The sequence below is a fragment of the Pristis pectinata genome, chromosome 28, assembly GCF_009764475.1.
Source record: "Pristis pectinata isolate sPriPec2 chromosome 28, sPriPec2.1.pri, whole genome shotgun sequence".
Lineage (NCBI taxonomy): Eukaryota > Metazoa > Chordata > Chondrichthyes > Rhinopristiformes > Pristidae > Pristis > Pristis pectinata.
The window spans coordinates 2,455,216-2,473,388 of NC_067432.1; the positions used below are offsets into that span (position 1 = coordinate 2,455,216).

General features: G+C 44.1%; 1 protein-coding gene across 1 annotated transcript in view; it reads left to right on the top strand.

Annotated features, from left to right (window-relative positions):
* The window catches only part of rasgrf1 (Ras protein specific guanine nucleotide releasing factor 1), a 68,773-nt gene that overhangs the window by 40,310 nt on the left and 10,290 nt on the right, over nt 1–18,173 (top strand). The window contains 13 exon segments of the mRNA XM_052040662.1: nt 767–927; nt 2,534–2,554; nt 4,239–4,302; nt 5,233–5,369; nt 6,285–6,367; nt 7,871–8,119; nt 9,346–9,716; nt 10,389–10,514; nt 11,470–11,640; nt 14,449–14,555; nt 16,101–16,213; nt 17,422–17,482; nt 17,573–17,667. Of these exon segments, the coding sequence (XP_051896622.1) occupies nt 767–927; nt 2,534–2,554; nt 4,239–4,302; nt 5,233–5,369; nt 6,285–6,367; nt 7,871–8,119; nt 9,346–9,716; nt 10,389–10,514; nt 11,470–11,640; nt 14,449–14,555; nt 16,101–16,213; nt 17,422–17,482; nt 17,573–17,667 (1,759 nt within the window).

An 18,173-nucleotide genomic window follows, 5' to 3' on the forward strand; every position in this document is an offset into this window, starting at 1 on the left:
AGTAAAGCTGAAAACCTTCTTGGGTGGATGTAAAGAAGCTGCTCCAGTAAACAAGCAAGGAGATCCTGTGGATAGATCCTGACTATGCATAGAACTGGCAAACATCAGACCAACTGCTCCTTCAACTCATGACTGTTTGAGGGATCTTGAATGAGCCATTGAATGAGCAGACCATTAAAGTCACTGCCCTTGAAAAGGATTCCATTCATGAAGAGCTCTGAGAGTTGTTGATGTGAAGGGTGCTTTATAAATCCAAGAACTGCTGTCTTTATATTGAATATTGGAGACTCAGTGTGACTACAACACCCCTTTATGAAGCCAGCAGTGAGGTTCAGCAGCGGACTAAATGTGAAACAATTTTTCAGGACAGAACGAGTCACATGGCACAGTTGTGGTGTCATGCCTTGCTAGTGGAGCTTTCCCATTTTAGAAGGCAGTTAAAAGACATTTAGGTCACAGCAAGTAAGGTGGCAAATTTCCTTCCCTAGTGGATATTAGATAGGGTACAAGATTACAATAATATTGTGTTCACTTTTATTTAATTAACTGGAATTATTTAATGGGCTGAGTTTAAATTCACCTGTGGCCTTGGTGGGATTCAAACTCAAATTTGCTAGGTTATTAATCCAGAAACATAACCGCTATTTTACCATGCTCAATAAACTGCAGTGTAGGTAGCAGCTCATGTGATCTCCTGTGGAGGGTGATATGTTTGTCTTTGCTTTATGGTGCACGTGGTAACCTGCTGACATTCTCTCTAACCTAGGATCGCTTATCCAAGTACCAATGACAGAGAAAGGGAAAATCACTCGTGGTCGGTTGGGGTCACTCTCACTGAAGAAGGAGGGCGAAAAACAATGCTTCCTGTTCTCCAAACACTTGATAATTTGCACCAGAGGATCGGGTGGGAAACTCCATTTAACAAAAGTAGGTGACCATTGCTCACTTCCAGTCTTCCATCTAGATACTTAATAAAAGCATGAAAATCCTTGGATTTAGCACTGAAACAAGAGATGTACACAGAGAAGAAGCCAGTCAGCCTATCCTGCATGTGCTAGGTCTTTGAAAGAAATCTTCTCCAGTCAATGCTGCCTTTCCTCACAGTCCTCACATCCCTCCATCAAATTTCTCTTGGGGTCCATCGCTCCCTGAAAGTGGCCACGCAAGTAGGTAGGGTGGTAAAGAAGGCGTATGGCATGCTTGCCTTCATTGGTCGAAGCATTGTGATGTTGCAGCTGTATAAAACTTTGGTCAGGCCGCACTTGGAGCATTATGTGCAATTCTGGTCGCCCCATTCGAGGAAGGATGTGGAGGCTTTAGAAAGGGTACAGAAGAGGTTTACCAGGATGCTGCCTGGATTAGAAGTTATGAGCTATAAGGAGAGGTTGGACAAACTTGGTTGTTTTCTCTGGAGTGTCAGAGGCTGAGGGGAGACTTGATAGAAGTTTATAAAATTATGAGAGGCATAGATAGGGCAGATAGTCAGAATCTTTTTGCCGGGGTAGAAATGTCAAATACTAGAGGACATGCATTTAAGGTGAGAGGGGGAAAGTTAAAGGGAGATGTGTGGGACAAGTTTTTTTACACAGAGAATGGTGGGTGCCTGGAACGGGCTGTTGGGGCATTGGTGGAAGCAGATACGACTGTTAGATAGACACATGGATATGCAGGGAATGGACGGATAGGGATCATGTGCGGGCAGAAGAGATTTAGTTTAATTTGGCATCTTGTTCAGCACAGACATGGTGGGCCGAAGGGCCTGTTCCTGTGCCGCATTGTTCTATGAAAGATCCTAGCGAGTCCAACACCCTTTGATACAGCATGTTCCAGATCACAGAGATTTTCTGTGTAAAAATAAATCCTCCTCTTCACTCTGCTGCAAGAAGCTTCTCCTCACCAATTCTATCAAAACCCCACATGATTTTGAAAACATCTTTTGAATCTCTCCTCCAATTTCTCTGCTCTAAGAACAATCCCAGCTTCTCCTCTCTCCCCCACCCCATATCAGGTGAAGTCTTTCTTCATTGGTCTCAAAGATTGTTCAGAATGGTGAAGCCAGTGACAAGGTGAAATGTGCTTTTGGAGATACCTTTCACTCATTATCACTAATGTCAAAATTGTGATCCTGAGGGATTCCTCACCTCAGCAGAGGAGCAAAGTCTGAGTGTTGGAATCAGGCTTGACTGGAGTGAAGTTGGGGGTTCCCATCCACACACAGGTCAAACTTGGAAATCTGGTTACAAACTGTGCAGCTCAGGAACAATTTAATTTTAACTTTGAGGCTGAAGGATTTTTAATAAGCTGTGGAACTGAGGGAGGGAGGAAAGGCCAGGTTAATGGAATTGGGTCACAGATCATTCAAGATCTATTCTAAGGTAGAACAGGCTAGAGGGACGAATGGCCTCCCCCTCTTGCAACCTTCTCAAATGTAATTTTACATCACTGTAATGGAGCATTCTCCCATCCACTCAGACATTTCTGTGCCTCCACGTCCCACCATGTGGTACTCACTGTGACTGGTTTTGTTTTTCAGATGCTGTTTGACAGTAAACGAGTAAGTATGTCAGAAGCTACTCAGGGAATTTGGCTCTTTCATGGTGCCAGCCTGGTGAGAGCCTAAATGGAAATGAACGGCTGGGGCTTTAGGGTTAGGGTTGGGCTAAAGCTTCCCCGAACCCCAAAGCCCCAGCATTTGTACAGAGCAAGAGTCTAGAGTTTCCATTCAAGGAAGCCATGTGATCACTCGGACTCAGTTCCACAGCCATGCGATCTTCACCCGTTTCTCTTTCCATTCAAGGATCTCCCCACTACTTTTTCTTTCTCTTCCCAGTGGCCTCACAGGTCTTGGAACTCTCTGTTAATTTATGAAAACTGCCATCTCTCTGGTGACCACTGAGGGAATTCTGATCACTGGAACTAGAGATGTGTGTATGCCCCAATGTTGGGGATCTCACTGGAAACTTTACCAGGTATGCCCAGATTCTCCCCACTCTCAGTGCTTGAGGGAGAGCAGAACATTCCTTGGCACATAAGAACAAGAAATAGGAGCAGGAGTAGGCCACTTGGCCTGTCAAACCTGCTCCGCCAGTCAATAAGATCATGGCTGAGCTGGCTGTGGACTCAGATCCACCTACCTGCCTTTTCCCCAGAACCCTTAATTCCCTGCAAAAATCCATCTAATTGTGTCTTAAATATATTTAATGAGGTAGCCTCTACTGCTTCCCAGGGCAGAGTATTCCACAGGTTCACTACACCCTAGGAAAAGCAGTTCCTCCTCATCTCCTTCCTAAATCTACTCCCCTGAAGATTGAGGCTATGTCCCCTAGTTCTAGCCTCACCTACCAGTGGAAACAACCTACCCATCTCTATTTTATCTATCCCTTTCATAATTTTATATGCTTCTATGAGATATTCTTCCAAATTCCGGCAAGTATAGTCCCAGGTGACTCAATCTCTCCTCATAGGCTAAACCCCTCATCCCCAGAATCAACCTGGCAAACCTCCTCTGCACCACCTCCAAAGCCATTATATCTTTCCTCAAGTAAGGAGACCAGAAGTGCAGGCAGTACTCCAGGTGCGGCCTCACCAGTGCCCTGTACAGCTGCAGCACAACCTCCCTCCGGCAATGGAGGCCAACATGATAACCTGTTGCACCTGCACCACCAGCAACCTGGAGTGTAGAGAGCACCTGGCAGGAAGCTGTAGGGTAGGTCTGCAAGGAGGACACAACGTTCTGACTGTACTAGGGTGGGATTCAGACCACGGAAAGCTGAAGTCCAGGCCAATGTCATACTCTGAAGCAGCTTCTGCTAACCAATCAGGAACACCTAGTCACCCCTTCCTCTTCCTGCCCAAGTGATACTCATCCAACTACAGTATCCTTTGTGCTCATCTAGTTGGCCAACAACCAACTGAACAGAGTGATGTACGGGACTCTGCTCTAGGCTAGAGCAGCTGCCTTTGGGGAAGTTAAACTTTCAATGTTAATGTATCTAGCCTCCAGTTCTCTGTTTCTCACATCCTCTTTATGACCTCATCACTGTTCATACAACCACCCCTCACCCTTGTTACAAAAATGTGCCATTTCACAGCACTCTGTTAACTATCATCAGCTGTGTGTCTGCCCTTTCACTAATGATGTGTACCATTACAGGGATGAACTCACTGTGAGAAAGAACAGAACTTATGTTTAAGTCACATTTTGTTTGCCTTCTCATGTGGTTGTAATTGCATTCCAGAATGGTGTTCTCTCCCTCATTGACTGCACCTTGGTGGAGGATCCAGAGACTACAGAAGATGAAAGTATGTAAAAAGTGTTAAAATATTTATTGAGTGTGTGTACGTGAGTGTAATGTGAGCACACATGAATGTGAATCTGCGAGTGTATGTGTGTGTGTGTGTGTGTGTATATGTGTGTGTGTGTGTGTGTGTGTGTGTGTGTATGTATGTCTAAGTTTGGGTTTGTATGTGTGAGTCTGCTCATGATTCTGTACTTGTGTGTGCCTGTGAGGGGTCTGTGTGTGTACAGTAGATCAGTCGACCAACTCCTGGAGCCATAGGCTGACTTCAGTCTCACTCTGTTACGTGCTCTCGCTGAACCGTGCCTTGGCACAGCCTCAGTTAAATGGGTAGAGAGTTTCAGCACTAAAGGCTAAAATTGATGCTGAATTGCAGCTTTCCACCAAGAAAGCTCCTGAACCGACAGCCTTTAGGGTGATGTCCTGAAGGCAGCACATGCACAGGAACAACTACATCTCCATGCTCCCCTCCTGGTGACACTATCCTGACCTGAACAATCCTTCCTGTGAAGGTGCTCCCACAGGACTGTTGAGGAGGCAGTTCCGAGATATGACCTAGTGACTATGATGCACCTCCAAATCAGGATAGTGTGTGACCTGGAGGGGAACCTGCAGTGGGTGGTGCTCTTGTGTGTAAGTACTTCGTTGGTCCAGCTTTTCTCAGGATAGATTGGTCATTCAGTCTCAATTAGGATTTGAACAGAGGCCAGGTATGATAAGGACCCAAGCTGGCACTCTACTCTCCCAGGGTTTAATAATCCATTTCCCAAGATGGGAAATCTATTGGCTGATGCACAATCCATGGATTGGGCAGCAGTGGTTTGACTTTCTGGGGATGATGTGAGACCCCTGGCAAGTCCAAGAATGTGGGAGATGAAAAGGGCCAGTCGCCTTGCCACTGCTGGGTTGAAACTTCTCTCTTTATATCTGCCAGCACGGGGAGCAGGTCAGGACATGGAACACCTTGATTTCAAGATTGTGGTGGAACCGAAAGATGCTCCGTCGTTCACTGTAATTCTGGTGGCCTCATCACGGCAGGAGAAAGCAGCATGGACAAGTGACATCAGCCAGGTGAGTGAATCCTCACAGAATCATATGGGACAAAGACTGCTTGGCCCATCTCCCCTGTGCCAGCTTGTTGAAAGGGCTCTCCACTTAATCCCATCCTCCTGCCCTTTCCACATTTACCCTGCTGGTCTTGCATCAAGGTACTTGACCAGTTCCTGGCTCTCATCTCTGGGATTTTCCACATGGGATCAGGGAACTGGAAGCAGACAGTGAGCGCCACGTTGTCAGGAATGCCCACATCCTGAAAATCATGACAACCAACCCTCACCCAGCTTGTCCAGAAAAGTTTTAATAAGCTAAAGGATCTCTAAATTGGTGCTGGCTGAGGAAAAGTATTGAACAATGACTCTTGCTCTCCTTTGCAGTGAAATGAGACATCTTAGATCCTTTGAACTTGCTCTTAAGTCTTGTCCAATTGATGGGACCGCTGAAGATACCACACTCCATTAACGCTGCTCCAAAGTACTGTAGTGAAAAAAGATTGTGTCTTTTGGACTGGGCCCAAATTCCCTCCAGCAACCTCTCTACCTTTCTTTCCTTCGAAATGTTCCTGAAATCCTGCCTCATTGGCAAAGGTTTTATTTTAGTATCTCCTCATGTGGCTTGGTAATAAACTTTATTTAATGGTGCTCCTGTGAAATATTTTGGGTGTTTTGGGTCTTTAATTATTGCTGTACCGCCACATGCAATTGCTTAATTTTCTAGCAGTAATTTCAGTCCTTAGATCCCATGAGAGCACCTTTCGTTCTGAATTGCTGGAAGCATCTCAGCAGGTCAGGCAGTGCCAGTGAAGAGAGAGACAGTTAACATTTCAAGTCAGCAACCAAGTTGTTCAAAAATTTCTGTCCAACGTTTTGTTTTTTTCTTAAGATCTGCACTATTCGATTTTTACCTACTGAAATATTTCTCTCTTTCTAGTGCATAGATAATATTCGATGCAATGGTCTGATGATGAATGCATTTGAAGAAAATTCCAAAGTCACAGTTCCGCAGATGATTAAGTAAGTGACAATTCCCTGCATTTCCACTCGCCTCACTGAGGCAATGGGATGCAAAGAATGTTCCCTTGCCCACTTTAATGCAATCAGAATTTGGCCACGTAATGCCTAAGTTACTGGGCTAGAAATCAGCAAACATGACTTCAAATCCAGCCAGACAAATTCAATAAATCAGGAATAATAAACAATATATTAAAAGAAAAATTGCTGCATTATTGTAAGAAACCTAATGCCCTTCAGGGAAGGAAGTCTGTTGTCCTTGCCCAGCCTGGCCTATATGTGACTCCAGTCCAATGACAGACTATGGATGGGTCTTAACTGCCCTCAAGCACGCCTTACCAAGCACCCTGTTGTCATATCACCTTCTATGGCAATTAGGGATGGATAATGATTGACAGCCTTGCCAGTGACCCACACATGCCATGAAAGAACAAAAAACAGTCCCAAAGAAGTCTAGTAGGACCCTTGATCTCGCTCTGTCATGGACAATGGAATACAGCTCCATCTCTACCTGTGTGATATCCTGGGAAAGATTTCCTTCCTGCCTTGGTTATTGGGGATTCCTGGGTTGAGTTTGTGCAAATACTCTACTTCTACTACAGTGACCAATGGCAAGATACCCATTCCAGACTGAGTTAACCAACTATTGCCATTCCCAGGTAATAGTTCTTCCTTCCAGTATTTATCCAAGACATTTTAAAAGTTCCCACTGAATCTGTGACCACCATCCTTTCAGGCATTACAGTTCAGATCACAGCATCTCCCTGTGTGAAAGTACATGACCAGCTATCACTCACTGTGCTAGGGACGTGATTTCCTTTCTGATTCCAGCTGACTTGGCACAGCCATTGCAAAGTGGCAGCTTCAACTGCAATCAGATCAACAACTAGTTGGAGATGAAAGACAAAAATGAAATGGAATATAACACCGGCGTGTTGCAGATCTTTAGAGGCAAGTTCACCATTTGGAGGACAGGGAGAAAGGGACAACCCCATTGCTGAAACCAAAATGGAAGGACTGTCCCTGCTGAGGATTTCCACCCTGCAGAGTGGTCTACCTGAACTTGAGCTGACATCTGGATTCAGAATTTAAAAGAAGCTACTTTAACTAGATTGTCAATATTATCATAAAAGAAATGTATGTAGGGGCAGCTCTTCAAGCCTTTTCTGTCACTAAGAGTACTGGGAAAGGTGAGCCTTTGCAGCCTAATTGTGACTGTTCTATGACTCTGAGTGAGCAAATCCCTCCTTTTACCCATTTCCCACCACTGTTGGTTATCCGCCAGTCTCAGGCTTAAAATTAACAGTTAACCCCACATCAACTGTCATTTGCAATCTGCATCTTAACGTTAACTACTTGCCTCAGCTCCATATCCATTGAAATCACATTTTAACAAAAATCTGTCAAACGTCATCCGGAACTTTATAAGGAACTGTCATCTCCATTCCATCGATAGCCCACTCTTTCCTAATAAGATCCTCATGCAGTTTTTATTGTAACTGACAGGTCTGACACCAGCCTTTACTGTGACGATGTGGATATAAGGTTCAGCAAAACCCTCAACTCCTGCAAAGTTCTCCAGATTCGCTATGCAACTGTGGAACGTCTGCTGGAGCGCCTGACTGACCTGCGCTTCTTAAGTATAGACTTCCTCAACACATTCCTGCATTCATACCGGGTATTCACTACAGCCGATGTGGTGCTGGACAAGCTCATCACCATTTACAAGAAGCCAATAAGTGCAATACCTGCAAGGTGACGTCTGTGTGTGTCACATGACCCTGTTATTGTGTGACACATTTAAGCCCACTCTATTTGTGTGTGTGTGTGTGTTTGTGTAAGTGTGTGTGTGTATGTATATGTGTGCACGTGAGTGTGTGTATGTGAATGTGTGTGTGCATGTATTTGTGTGCATGTGTGTATGTGAATGTGTGCGTGCATGTGTGTGCATGTGTGTGTATGTGAATGTGTGCATGCATGTGTGTGTGCACATGCATGTGTGTGTGCGTGCATGTGTGTGTGCGCGTGTGCATATGTGTGTGTGTGTGCATGTGAATGTGTGTGTGCATGTGTGTGCGCGCATGCATGTGTGTGTGCGTGTATGTGAATGTGTGCGTGCACGTGTGTGCATGTGTGTGTGTATGTGAATGTGTGCGTGCATGTGTGCGTGTGTGTGTGTGTGTGTGTGTAAAAAAATTATTCTGACCACATGTACAGTGATGTCAACAATTTGTTCATAAAAGCTTCTTCATTGGTTACACTAACGATGTGTTGAGTTCTCATCTCATGGAAGCATTTACCAATATTGATGCAGGGTGAGGCAGATTTCCAGGACAGGCCCATTGCTTGCCTGTAAATGGGTACAGCCAAGGTCGCCATCTCTATCACTATCTCTACCCTTCCCTCCCTGACCTGACTCTATCTGCCAATCACCCCCCCTCACCTGGATCCCCTCATTGCTTGCCAGCTCTTGCCCCACGTCTCCTCTTCACTGCTTTATACTGGCCATCTCCCCTCTACTCTTTCAGTCCAGATGAAGGGTCTTGGCCCGAAACGTTGACTGTCCATTTCCCTCCACAGATGTTGGCTGACCCACTGAGTTCCTCCAGCAACTTGTTTTTTGCTCCAGGTTCCAGCATCTGCGGTCTCTTGTGTCTGCACAACAAGGGTGTTAACTTCTTTATCATTATCTCTTCCAGACAATCACAACAGATTATAGTTAATTATCATGATATGTTTTTAGAAGAAAAACTTGGAGCAGTTATTGAGAAGTTGTAAAGACATTTGTTGTACCCTTTTACAGCAATCACAAGCATAATCTCTTACAATTGTCTGAAAGAAATAATGATGAAATTAACTCTCAGCAAAGTGTGTTTGATTTCACAGCCAGCCCTAACTGTGTGATGATGCTTTTGGTTAAATAAAATGCAGCAGTTATATCTCAACAATTCTATTAACATTAGAATTTCTCTCAAATGTAGGTCACTTGAACTCTTTCTTGCAAGCAGCCAAAATAATAAGCTTCTGTACAGGGAGCCCCCAAAGTCCCCACGAGCGAGTCGGAAATTTTCCTCTCCGCCGCCCCTTTCCATTTCTAAGACATCATCGCCAATTCGGAGGAGGAAGCTTTCCCTTAATATTCCCATTATTACTGGGGGGAAAGCCCTGGATCTTGCCACCATGACCTGCTCATCCAATGGCTATGCAAGCATGTACTCCTCACCATCCCCCTTCAGCAAGACCAGCCTGGATATCAACAAACTCTACGTATCCGGCAACTATTCCAACAAACTCCCCGATGAGCAAGAAACCAAATCTGACAAAGCTGAAGATTCTGGTCCCAGCAAAGGAGGTGAGTTGTCAGTGCCATTGGGTTAGATACCAACATCAGGAAGGGGATAGTTCTACAACTTGTATCTTGGTGTTGGGGTTCTCAGGGTATAGCTGTTGCTGGTTTGGCCAACATTTGCTTCTCATCTCTAATAATCCTTCAGAATATGAAGATGTGCCTTCTTGAACTATTGCAGTCTGTACAGTTCAAGAAGGAGGCACTGCTTCATGCTGGTTTAGTCGCAATGTATGATTGACAATGTGGTGGGATGGTGTGCGTGAATTGGAGGGGCTGGCTTTCCTTTGCACTTTATGTACAATGATATGGGTGAACACCAGGTGACAGAAAATGTTTCCTTTTGCAGCTGTGTGTGATGTCAGTCAGTGTACACATCAGTTACTACAGAAATAATGGCCACTTCACAGCTTACCTGTGAAGTTGTATGAGTAAAGTTGGTGAGGGCAAAAAGGATTTTACTGTAAACTGGTTACTTCTCAAGTCACCTATTACAGCCAAGCCCCTTTAAGGTCAAGAAAGATATTGAAATCTGCAACTAGAGGCCAATTATTTCACAGCTCCCCGTTGAAAAGAGATGTCTTTTATTTCTGGTTGGAATCCGGGCAAAGAAATGAATGGATTTTTTGAGAGCACTCAACCCTCCAAACATATAATGAATCTCCCATTTGCAAGTAGGTGCAGCCAGGACAGTTAAGGAGGATTCTGAGATTGAGCAAGGCCTGAGCGATGAGGGTGAGACTGAAACATCACCAACAAAATCACCAACTACTCCGAAAAAACTAAAAGCAAAGAACTCCTCAGGTAAGAAGCAAATAATCTGTCATCAACTAATTAGGAGATCAAACACTCCTGGAATGTTGTTTCTCTGTATCCTGCTCCAGACTTACTACCTCTCCCTGTCCCTGTAATCTCTTCCAGCTCCAACAGTACTTTCAGAAACCGCAACCACCTCCAGCCCCTATAACTCTGTCTGTTGGCATGACCACCTACAACCGTAACATTTTCACCATCTTCAGCCCCAACCTCTGAGATCACTGCATTCTTCCAATTCTAGCTTCTTGTATTTATTTATTAATAAGCCCCTCAGGTCCTACTATCTGGAATTCCCCTGTCAAGCACTCTGCTTTTCTCTGCTCCTTTAAGATGTTATTTAAAACCAACCTTTTTGACCAACAGTTGGTCATCCCTTCCAATATTACCTTATCTAACAGCGTCAAATTCTGTTCAACGACATTTTCATAGATGTATTCAGATATCATTTCTCCAACTCCAGAGATTCTTTACAATTCTTTCTGAGAAGGTTATATTTCTTTATAAGTCTGACTAGACTGCCCTGCAGAGATGTATTTCAGGGAGGATTCTTTATCTATTTCATTTCTTTCTTTTTTTAAAAGTCTACTCTTACTTTATGAATATGCCATTACAATATTGTATCAACAATGATATACCACATTATTATATAGCCACTGTATTGCATAGGGACAGATAAAACCATTAATGCTGTATGTCAAAGGGATCAAGGGATATGGGGTTAGTGCAGGATGGTGCTGAGGAAATCAGCCCTTACCTTGTTGAACGGTGAAGCAGGTGTGGGGAGTTAAACAGCTTCCTCCTGCTTCCAGTTTTATATTCTAGAGAATGATAATCTGCATTATATAAAAGCTTCACAGCCAGTATAAGTTAAACCACGTAAGAAACTAATGGTTGCAGATAGCCAGGGGTTGTGGATTACCTGTGGTCTATTTTGACTCTGCAGAATTCTCCTTGTTTTCCTACAATAATGGAGTAGTAGTCACGTCCAGTCGGGAGATGGAGAACAACCGCAGCGCGCTGTCAGCGACCTCAGCCTTTGCCATTGCGACAGCAGGTGCCAACGAGGGCACTCCCACCAAGGAGAAGTTCAGGCGGATGTCCCTGGCCAGTGCAGGTAGCCTCTGGATTTTGGCACATGGGGTCTGATTTATCAATGCTGAATCTTTACTGATAGAATCCCTTGGTAATTGATTCTAAAAATACCCAGCACAAGAAGGGAGCTCTGATTTGTGCATTTAAATTCACCATAGCCAAGACATAAATGGGATTGACATTTTTTAATGCAGAAAACAACGCAAAGAGTGTAAATTAAGTACACAGGCTCTGGAACAGTTCAGAATGTTTCAAAGATTAATCAATACATCCAGAGGGAGAAAATGTGTCAAGTAGCCAAGTAGAATCCCATTTCTGCCTGCTTTTACTATTAATTTAGATAATGGTATGTTCAAAGTACCCGTGCTGTAATTCTGCTGGGAGATTCCTGCAAATCCATAACTTTTAGGAGCTAATTTATAGCAAAACCAGATTTGAAGAAATTATGGCAATGAAATCCAGTAAAAATTCCCTCTTACCAAGAGAGGTTGTGACATTGAAGACAGGGTGGGTAACTCTCCCCTCCCTCCATTCCTCACCCTCCTACCACTGCTGTACCTGACTGTTCTCTGCTGTGTATCTCTGCCTGAGCTCTCCTGCAGGTTGGGCCCATTGTACAATAGTCAGCTGGTCTGATTCACCAGTTATATCTCCCATTGTGGAGCTACCAGAATATCTATCATTCAGAATCTCCTGTAAATGAAAAGTTAGCTAGATATAAAAAGAGTCAATCAAGAGCATATAAAATATACCTGAAGGTATCAATTAGATCACCAGGGAGACAGTCACTACAAACTCTGCAGTGCTGGCTCGTCTGTGCCCATTGATTCCCTAAAGATTTGTTTTTAAGTCTGCTTTAACTTAATGGTCTAAAATTCGACCAGATTTCTGAAGTTATAAATTTCAGCCCAAAGTCACTTCCATTGTCTCAGTCCTAAAAGTTCCTGACCCACTGCAATCTATTTTAGAACACAATTTCTTATTTTTGGCATTGAAAATGTATTGAGGTGTGGTAACCTCATACAGTTTTACCAGTACAGCTGAAAATGAGTTTATCATTAAAAATCGACCTTTGTAATCAGCGTCTAATCCAACACCGGTGAGGAAATAGATCTTAAATAACTTAAAAATGATTCAGAAATTAAATAAACCATTTACTGGTTACATTGATGTACGGGTCAGTTTCCCAATATTTATTTATATTTTATTATTTAAAAGCTTCGTGTACTCAAGTCTGAAAAGAAATGATATTGCAAAAGGCTTCTAGTTCTGCAGAGGGATGCAGTAAGCAGAAGTTCCCTGTGGCAATTCATTCACTCTGCTGTGCAGGACTGAGCTTCTGGCACAATACAGGTCCTCTCCGGGTTACCATGGGGATGGATGGGGATGGATTTGCCGGCTGCTGGGGGGCTGCAGCATCTTCTGCTGGGTGGGAACGGGGCATTTCTGTGTGCCTTCTCTCCTCAACCCACCCCTCCCCTCCCCTCCCCCTGAGCCGCAACAGTTGCAGGCTGGGTGGAGCTGAGCAGACTCACGTGCTGTCAGTGAGGCCGGCTGGCGGCCGGTCTTCCCGCGCCTGCTCAGTCTCCTGTCACGGCCATTGCTGAGATCCTTCCCCACACAGTTACTGCTCATTTCCAACTTACAGTACCTGCAGTTCGGGTTATGAACAATTGTCAGGAACAGAACCCTGTTGTAACCTGGGGACTGCCTGCATCCTTTAAACTGGAACAAAGGTTACAGAAGATGGGTTTGTGTGGAATATACCACTGGACAGGATCTATGAGCTTCTGCATGGATCTGACATATTCCAGGGTAATTTCCTGGCAGCAGTAACTCCACTCATATTAATGAATATTAAAGGAGCAGACACCAAACCTGAAAATAGTCTGAAAAAACAAGCTGAGAGGAAGAAATTTGCCCTGACTCACATGTACCAAATGCACATTACAGTTTGGTTGTACTCTGCTGCTGAAATTAGTTCTAGTGAATTCAGTAGTGAAATTTGAAAGTAGCTGCTAATGTATTGTACATGGAGTATGTGTGACTGAGGACCGTTTTCGACCTACTTGCTTACTTCAATCGATCCCAGATAGATGTTGATGCAATAAAGGGACATGGAGTTAGTGACACTGAGGTAAAAGATCAGCCATGACCTTATTGAATGATGGAGCAGGCACAACTTCGGTTTCGTATCTTGTCGGAAGTTTGGTGAGACATAGCAAATCTGCCTTGGTATAAAATTAAAATCTGATCTGAGCCTGACCTGACCATGGCCAACCCAAACCCAATTCCAGACTCTGGACCTAATAAAACAAGTTCAAACATGCCACTGATCTGATACCTGCTCCAGGCACTCAGTATGCATCTACCAGACTCAGTAATGAAGGGCCCCAGGGACATGTCCAAATTTTAAAACCGTCACCAAGCAAAACCTTCTCCTCTTTCACCCAACTCACCTGCTATCTATCCCGAAAACCACCCGACCCAAACCGGATCTCTCTGCCTCTTTCAACATGCTCACCATCTCCGTGAGCAGACCTTCCCCCAACAGAAACCACTGCACACCGCCTGCATGGTGACAGACTACTCACCACCATGTAGTACTGCGTTGGCCCAGCGTAGTGACCAAGCTGAGCACAGGATGCATAAAGTTTTTTCATAACTTATGTGAGCCTAATATAGTCAGGTTTTGTCAGGCTCAAGTTGGGAAGCCAAGCTCAAGTAAGAGAGAGAGATCTAATCAAAAGCTGAGTAGCCAGCTATCATTAGACGATGTGCTGAGCTGATCTCTGTCGTTCCCTGTCTAATTATTTCTGATTGATTCCAGGCTTTCCTGCTGATCAGAGAATTTGTGACAAAGAATTTGTCATTCGGAGAGCAGCTACGAATCGTGTGCTCAACGTGTTGAGGCATTGGGTCTCAAAGCATTCCCAGGTAGTGTTTGGCCATTATGTCCTTGTAGCCAATGAGATTGACATGAGTTTCCATCTGTGTAAAAGAGGGTCACATTTTCCTTATTTGATTCAGGGTGCCAATGTATTGCACTGAAGGTTCGGTCTAGGTACTGGTTTCATAAGACTTTTGATCAGTTCTTTGGGTTGTTCCCTGCTATTAAACAAGGTGTATTACTGGACTCTCTCAGATGGTGAATTCCTTGATTGGAGCTGCAATCTTAGCTTGCCTTACAAGCTGCATTGGATCAGATATGATGCAATCGCTAAACAGATGACAGGCTTCCCTTCTAATGTCTGATGTTTGCCATTGTCAAGAACCTTTGACTCTGTGTTTGGGAAATGATCAAGGTGGCAATGTTTAACTGCACATCCAGCATGCCGGTGTGCAACTGTCTACCCTCAGAGGAGTATAACGCTCCAATGTGGGGCACTGCAAGGCCAGAGCAGTCATTCAGAGGGTCTTTGCTGCAGAAAGATATTTCACATTGAACAGCCAATAACATAATAAAAAAGTCTAAGCACTGTTGCAGTGTAGGAAATCTACCAGCCAATTTGCACACTCTGCAAAAATATACTTTATTCCTAATATATACACAGTAAAACATGTCTTTCTCTACATTCTTTTTACCATCAATCCAACACATTCTTTTACAATGTGTCAGTGCCACTCATGTTCCCTCCTTAATGCACCTGTGGAGTTTTTGAGACATCATTACACAGCCCGTGGGTGCACAGTGGCAATCAGACCCTAGACTGTGGTCCTCCATAGAGCCTATGTGGTGGCTGCACTGAGCTTCAGCACATATTCCTGCACCGTGGAATGGGCCAGTCAGCAGCATTCACTTATGGACATCTTACACTGGAAGACCAACTGGTTTCGGGCAGACCAATGTGTGTCTTTCACCAAGTTGTTGACTTCCTAGTAACAATTAATGTTTTATCTCAGTGTGCATCCCTGGGAACAGCCCATAGATCACAAAGTCCTCTGTACACAGCTGCTTGGGGCAAACCTCAACAAGGACCACTGCATCCTTTTCCAGACCTTCTTGGCAGTACTGAAATGGCTGTGTATTTTTCAAAGTTGCTGTCCTTGGAATAAGTTACCACACAGAACTCACAGCCACCCCTTTGGGTCAAAGTAAAAGATCCCTGACAGTAATTGTAAAACATCACACCTCGACAGAAATGTATGCATCAAAAAAGTCTACCAGAAAACTGGATTGACTAATAATTTATTTCATTGTTGTCTGTGGGATCTTTGTTCATGTCGTTTGAGTGTTGTGATGCTGCAATACAACAGTGACTACCTTTTAAGGAATGGCTGAGAAGTCCATTTGCGTCATTCCAAAAATGTGAAAGGTGCTTCATAAATGTCTACCATCCTCCATACGATGCATTTGGCACTGCAATGTAAGCGGCTTTGATTTAGCAGCAGTTATGGGGGGAGCTGCCAGAGGGGTCAGGGAGTGTTGCTGCAGTATTGGGAGCCCAGGAACATTAACTGTTTATTCTCTTTCACCCAAAGGATTTTGAAGCAAACATTGAGCTGAAAATGAAAGTGATTGGTTTTCTCGAGGAAGTCATTCATGACCCTGAATTACTGACTCAGGAGAGGAAAGCAGCAGCCAATATCATCAGGCAAGTTTCCTCAGCAGGGATAAATGCCAACAAAAATGCTCAGGTACAAACCATGGAATCCTAATCACAGACTGAAAGAATATCTCTTCCATGTGGTGTTCCATTGAACCTACAACACAGAAACTGACCAACAAACAATCTGCTGGAAGAACTCAATGGGTCAAGCAGCATCTGTGAGAGGAAAGCAACTGTCGACGTTTCGGCTTGAAACCATGCGTGAGTCCTAATGCAAAGTTTCGACCCAAAACATTGACAATTCCTTTCCTCCCACAGATGCTGCCTGACCCACTGAGTTCCTCCAGCAGATTGTTGTTGCTCCAGATTCCAGCATCTGCAGTCTCTTGTGTCTCCACAGAAACTTACCCATTTGGCCCAAATGGTTCATCTAGTCTCTACAGGTGCTCCTGCTCCATAGAGACCTCCGCCAATCTTTCATCCTCCCCACACAACCATATCCTTTTTTTAATCCATCATTTGTCTATCTAGCTTCCTCTTAAATCTGTCTTGATCATTAGTTTCAACCACTTCCTGTGGAAACAACTTCTGCATTTCAACCACTTTCTGCGTAAAAGAAATTCTTCCAATTAGATTTTATTTGTGACTGTCTTATATTTATGACCCCAAGTTTCAGTGTTCTCACAATGGAAAAGCCTTGATATCCATCCTAATGAACACATGTATAACCTGAAAAACCTATTCATTCATGTTTGATGTCATCACTCCTGTAATGACTCCAGAGCACAGTGTTGAGACTGAGCTCCTTACCTAACCTGTTCCTTAATGTAACTGAGAGTCACAGAGTCATAGTGTCATGTTGCACAGAGTTATACTCTTCAGCCCATCATGTACATGTTGACCATCAACTACCCATCTGTACTAATTCCATTTATCAGCACTTGGTCGATAATTTTCTTTGTCATAATGATTCAAGTGGTCGTCTAGATATTGCTGTGAGAGTGCCTTCACTACCCAAACTGCCACTACTTCAGCAGGGCCAAGGTGTTGGTGCGGCACATCACTGGTGTGAGTGTCAGGGCAGTGGACTTCTCTACGTGGGGAAACAATTTGTTCTTATGAAAGTCTTGCTGGATTTTGTATGTGTCTCTGTGCTGAATGTCCTTTCTGAATAGCTTCCTTGCCCATCCCTTCAGTATTTTAAAGACCTGCCAGATTCCTCTGCTTACTAACACAGCATTTCCAATTCCCAGGACACTGAGTGAAGACGACCCAGGAGATAACCAAATCCCACTGGAAGAGATTATGAACACGGTTGGTATCCATTTTTCTCTTCAGTTTGAGGTTGCTGTGTTTTATGACCTTTATATTGAAATTCCTTCTTATTTCCTCCTCTTTGGAAAGACGGAAGAAGAGACTTTTGAGAATCTCTCTGCCCTGGAGATTGCTGAAGAGCTGACTTTGTTGGATCATCTGGTCTTTGGGTGCATTCCATATGAGTAAGTCACTGTTCCTTCTCCTTCTTTCTTTTGGAATGAAAGTTGACTTCCTTTATTTCAGTTCTGAGGTGACAGATGAGGCTTACATGGGATCCACAGGTTATGCTTCAGGTGTTTGACAGGGCAGCTGGGTGGGTAGTGTGGGAGGTGCTGCACTCTTCTGCTGGTTTATGTACGCCCTACAAAGAGACTCCAGGTGCTCAGTGCCTTCCTCTCCATGTTAATTAGTTATGAGTCAAGGATTCCCATGAGTCGGTGTGGATGTTACCAAGGAGAACATCCTTGAAGCGTTTTCTCTTTCCTGGCAATCTCTTACTTGGAGTATGTGAACAAAGTGGCCTGCTGTTGAAGCTCCAGGCCCTGATGCCGGGGACATTGGTCTGGGAGAAGTCCCACGATCAGTTTACCTATCCTGCCAATGGACTTGGAAGATTTTGCAGAGGCAGCATTGGTGGTACCTCTCCAGCGCTTTGAGGTGTCAGCTTCGGTACTCCATGTCCTAAGCA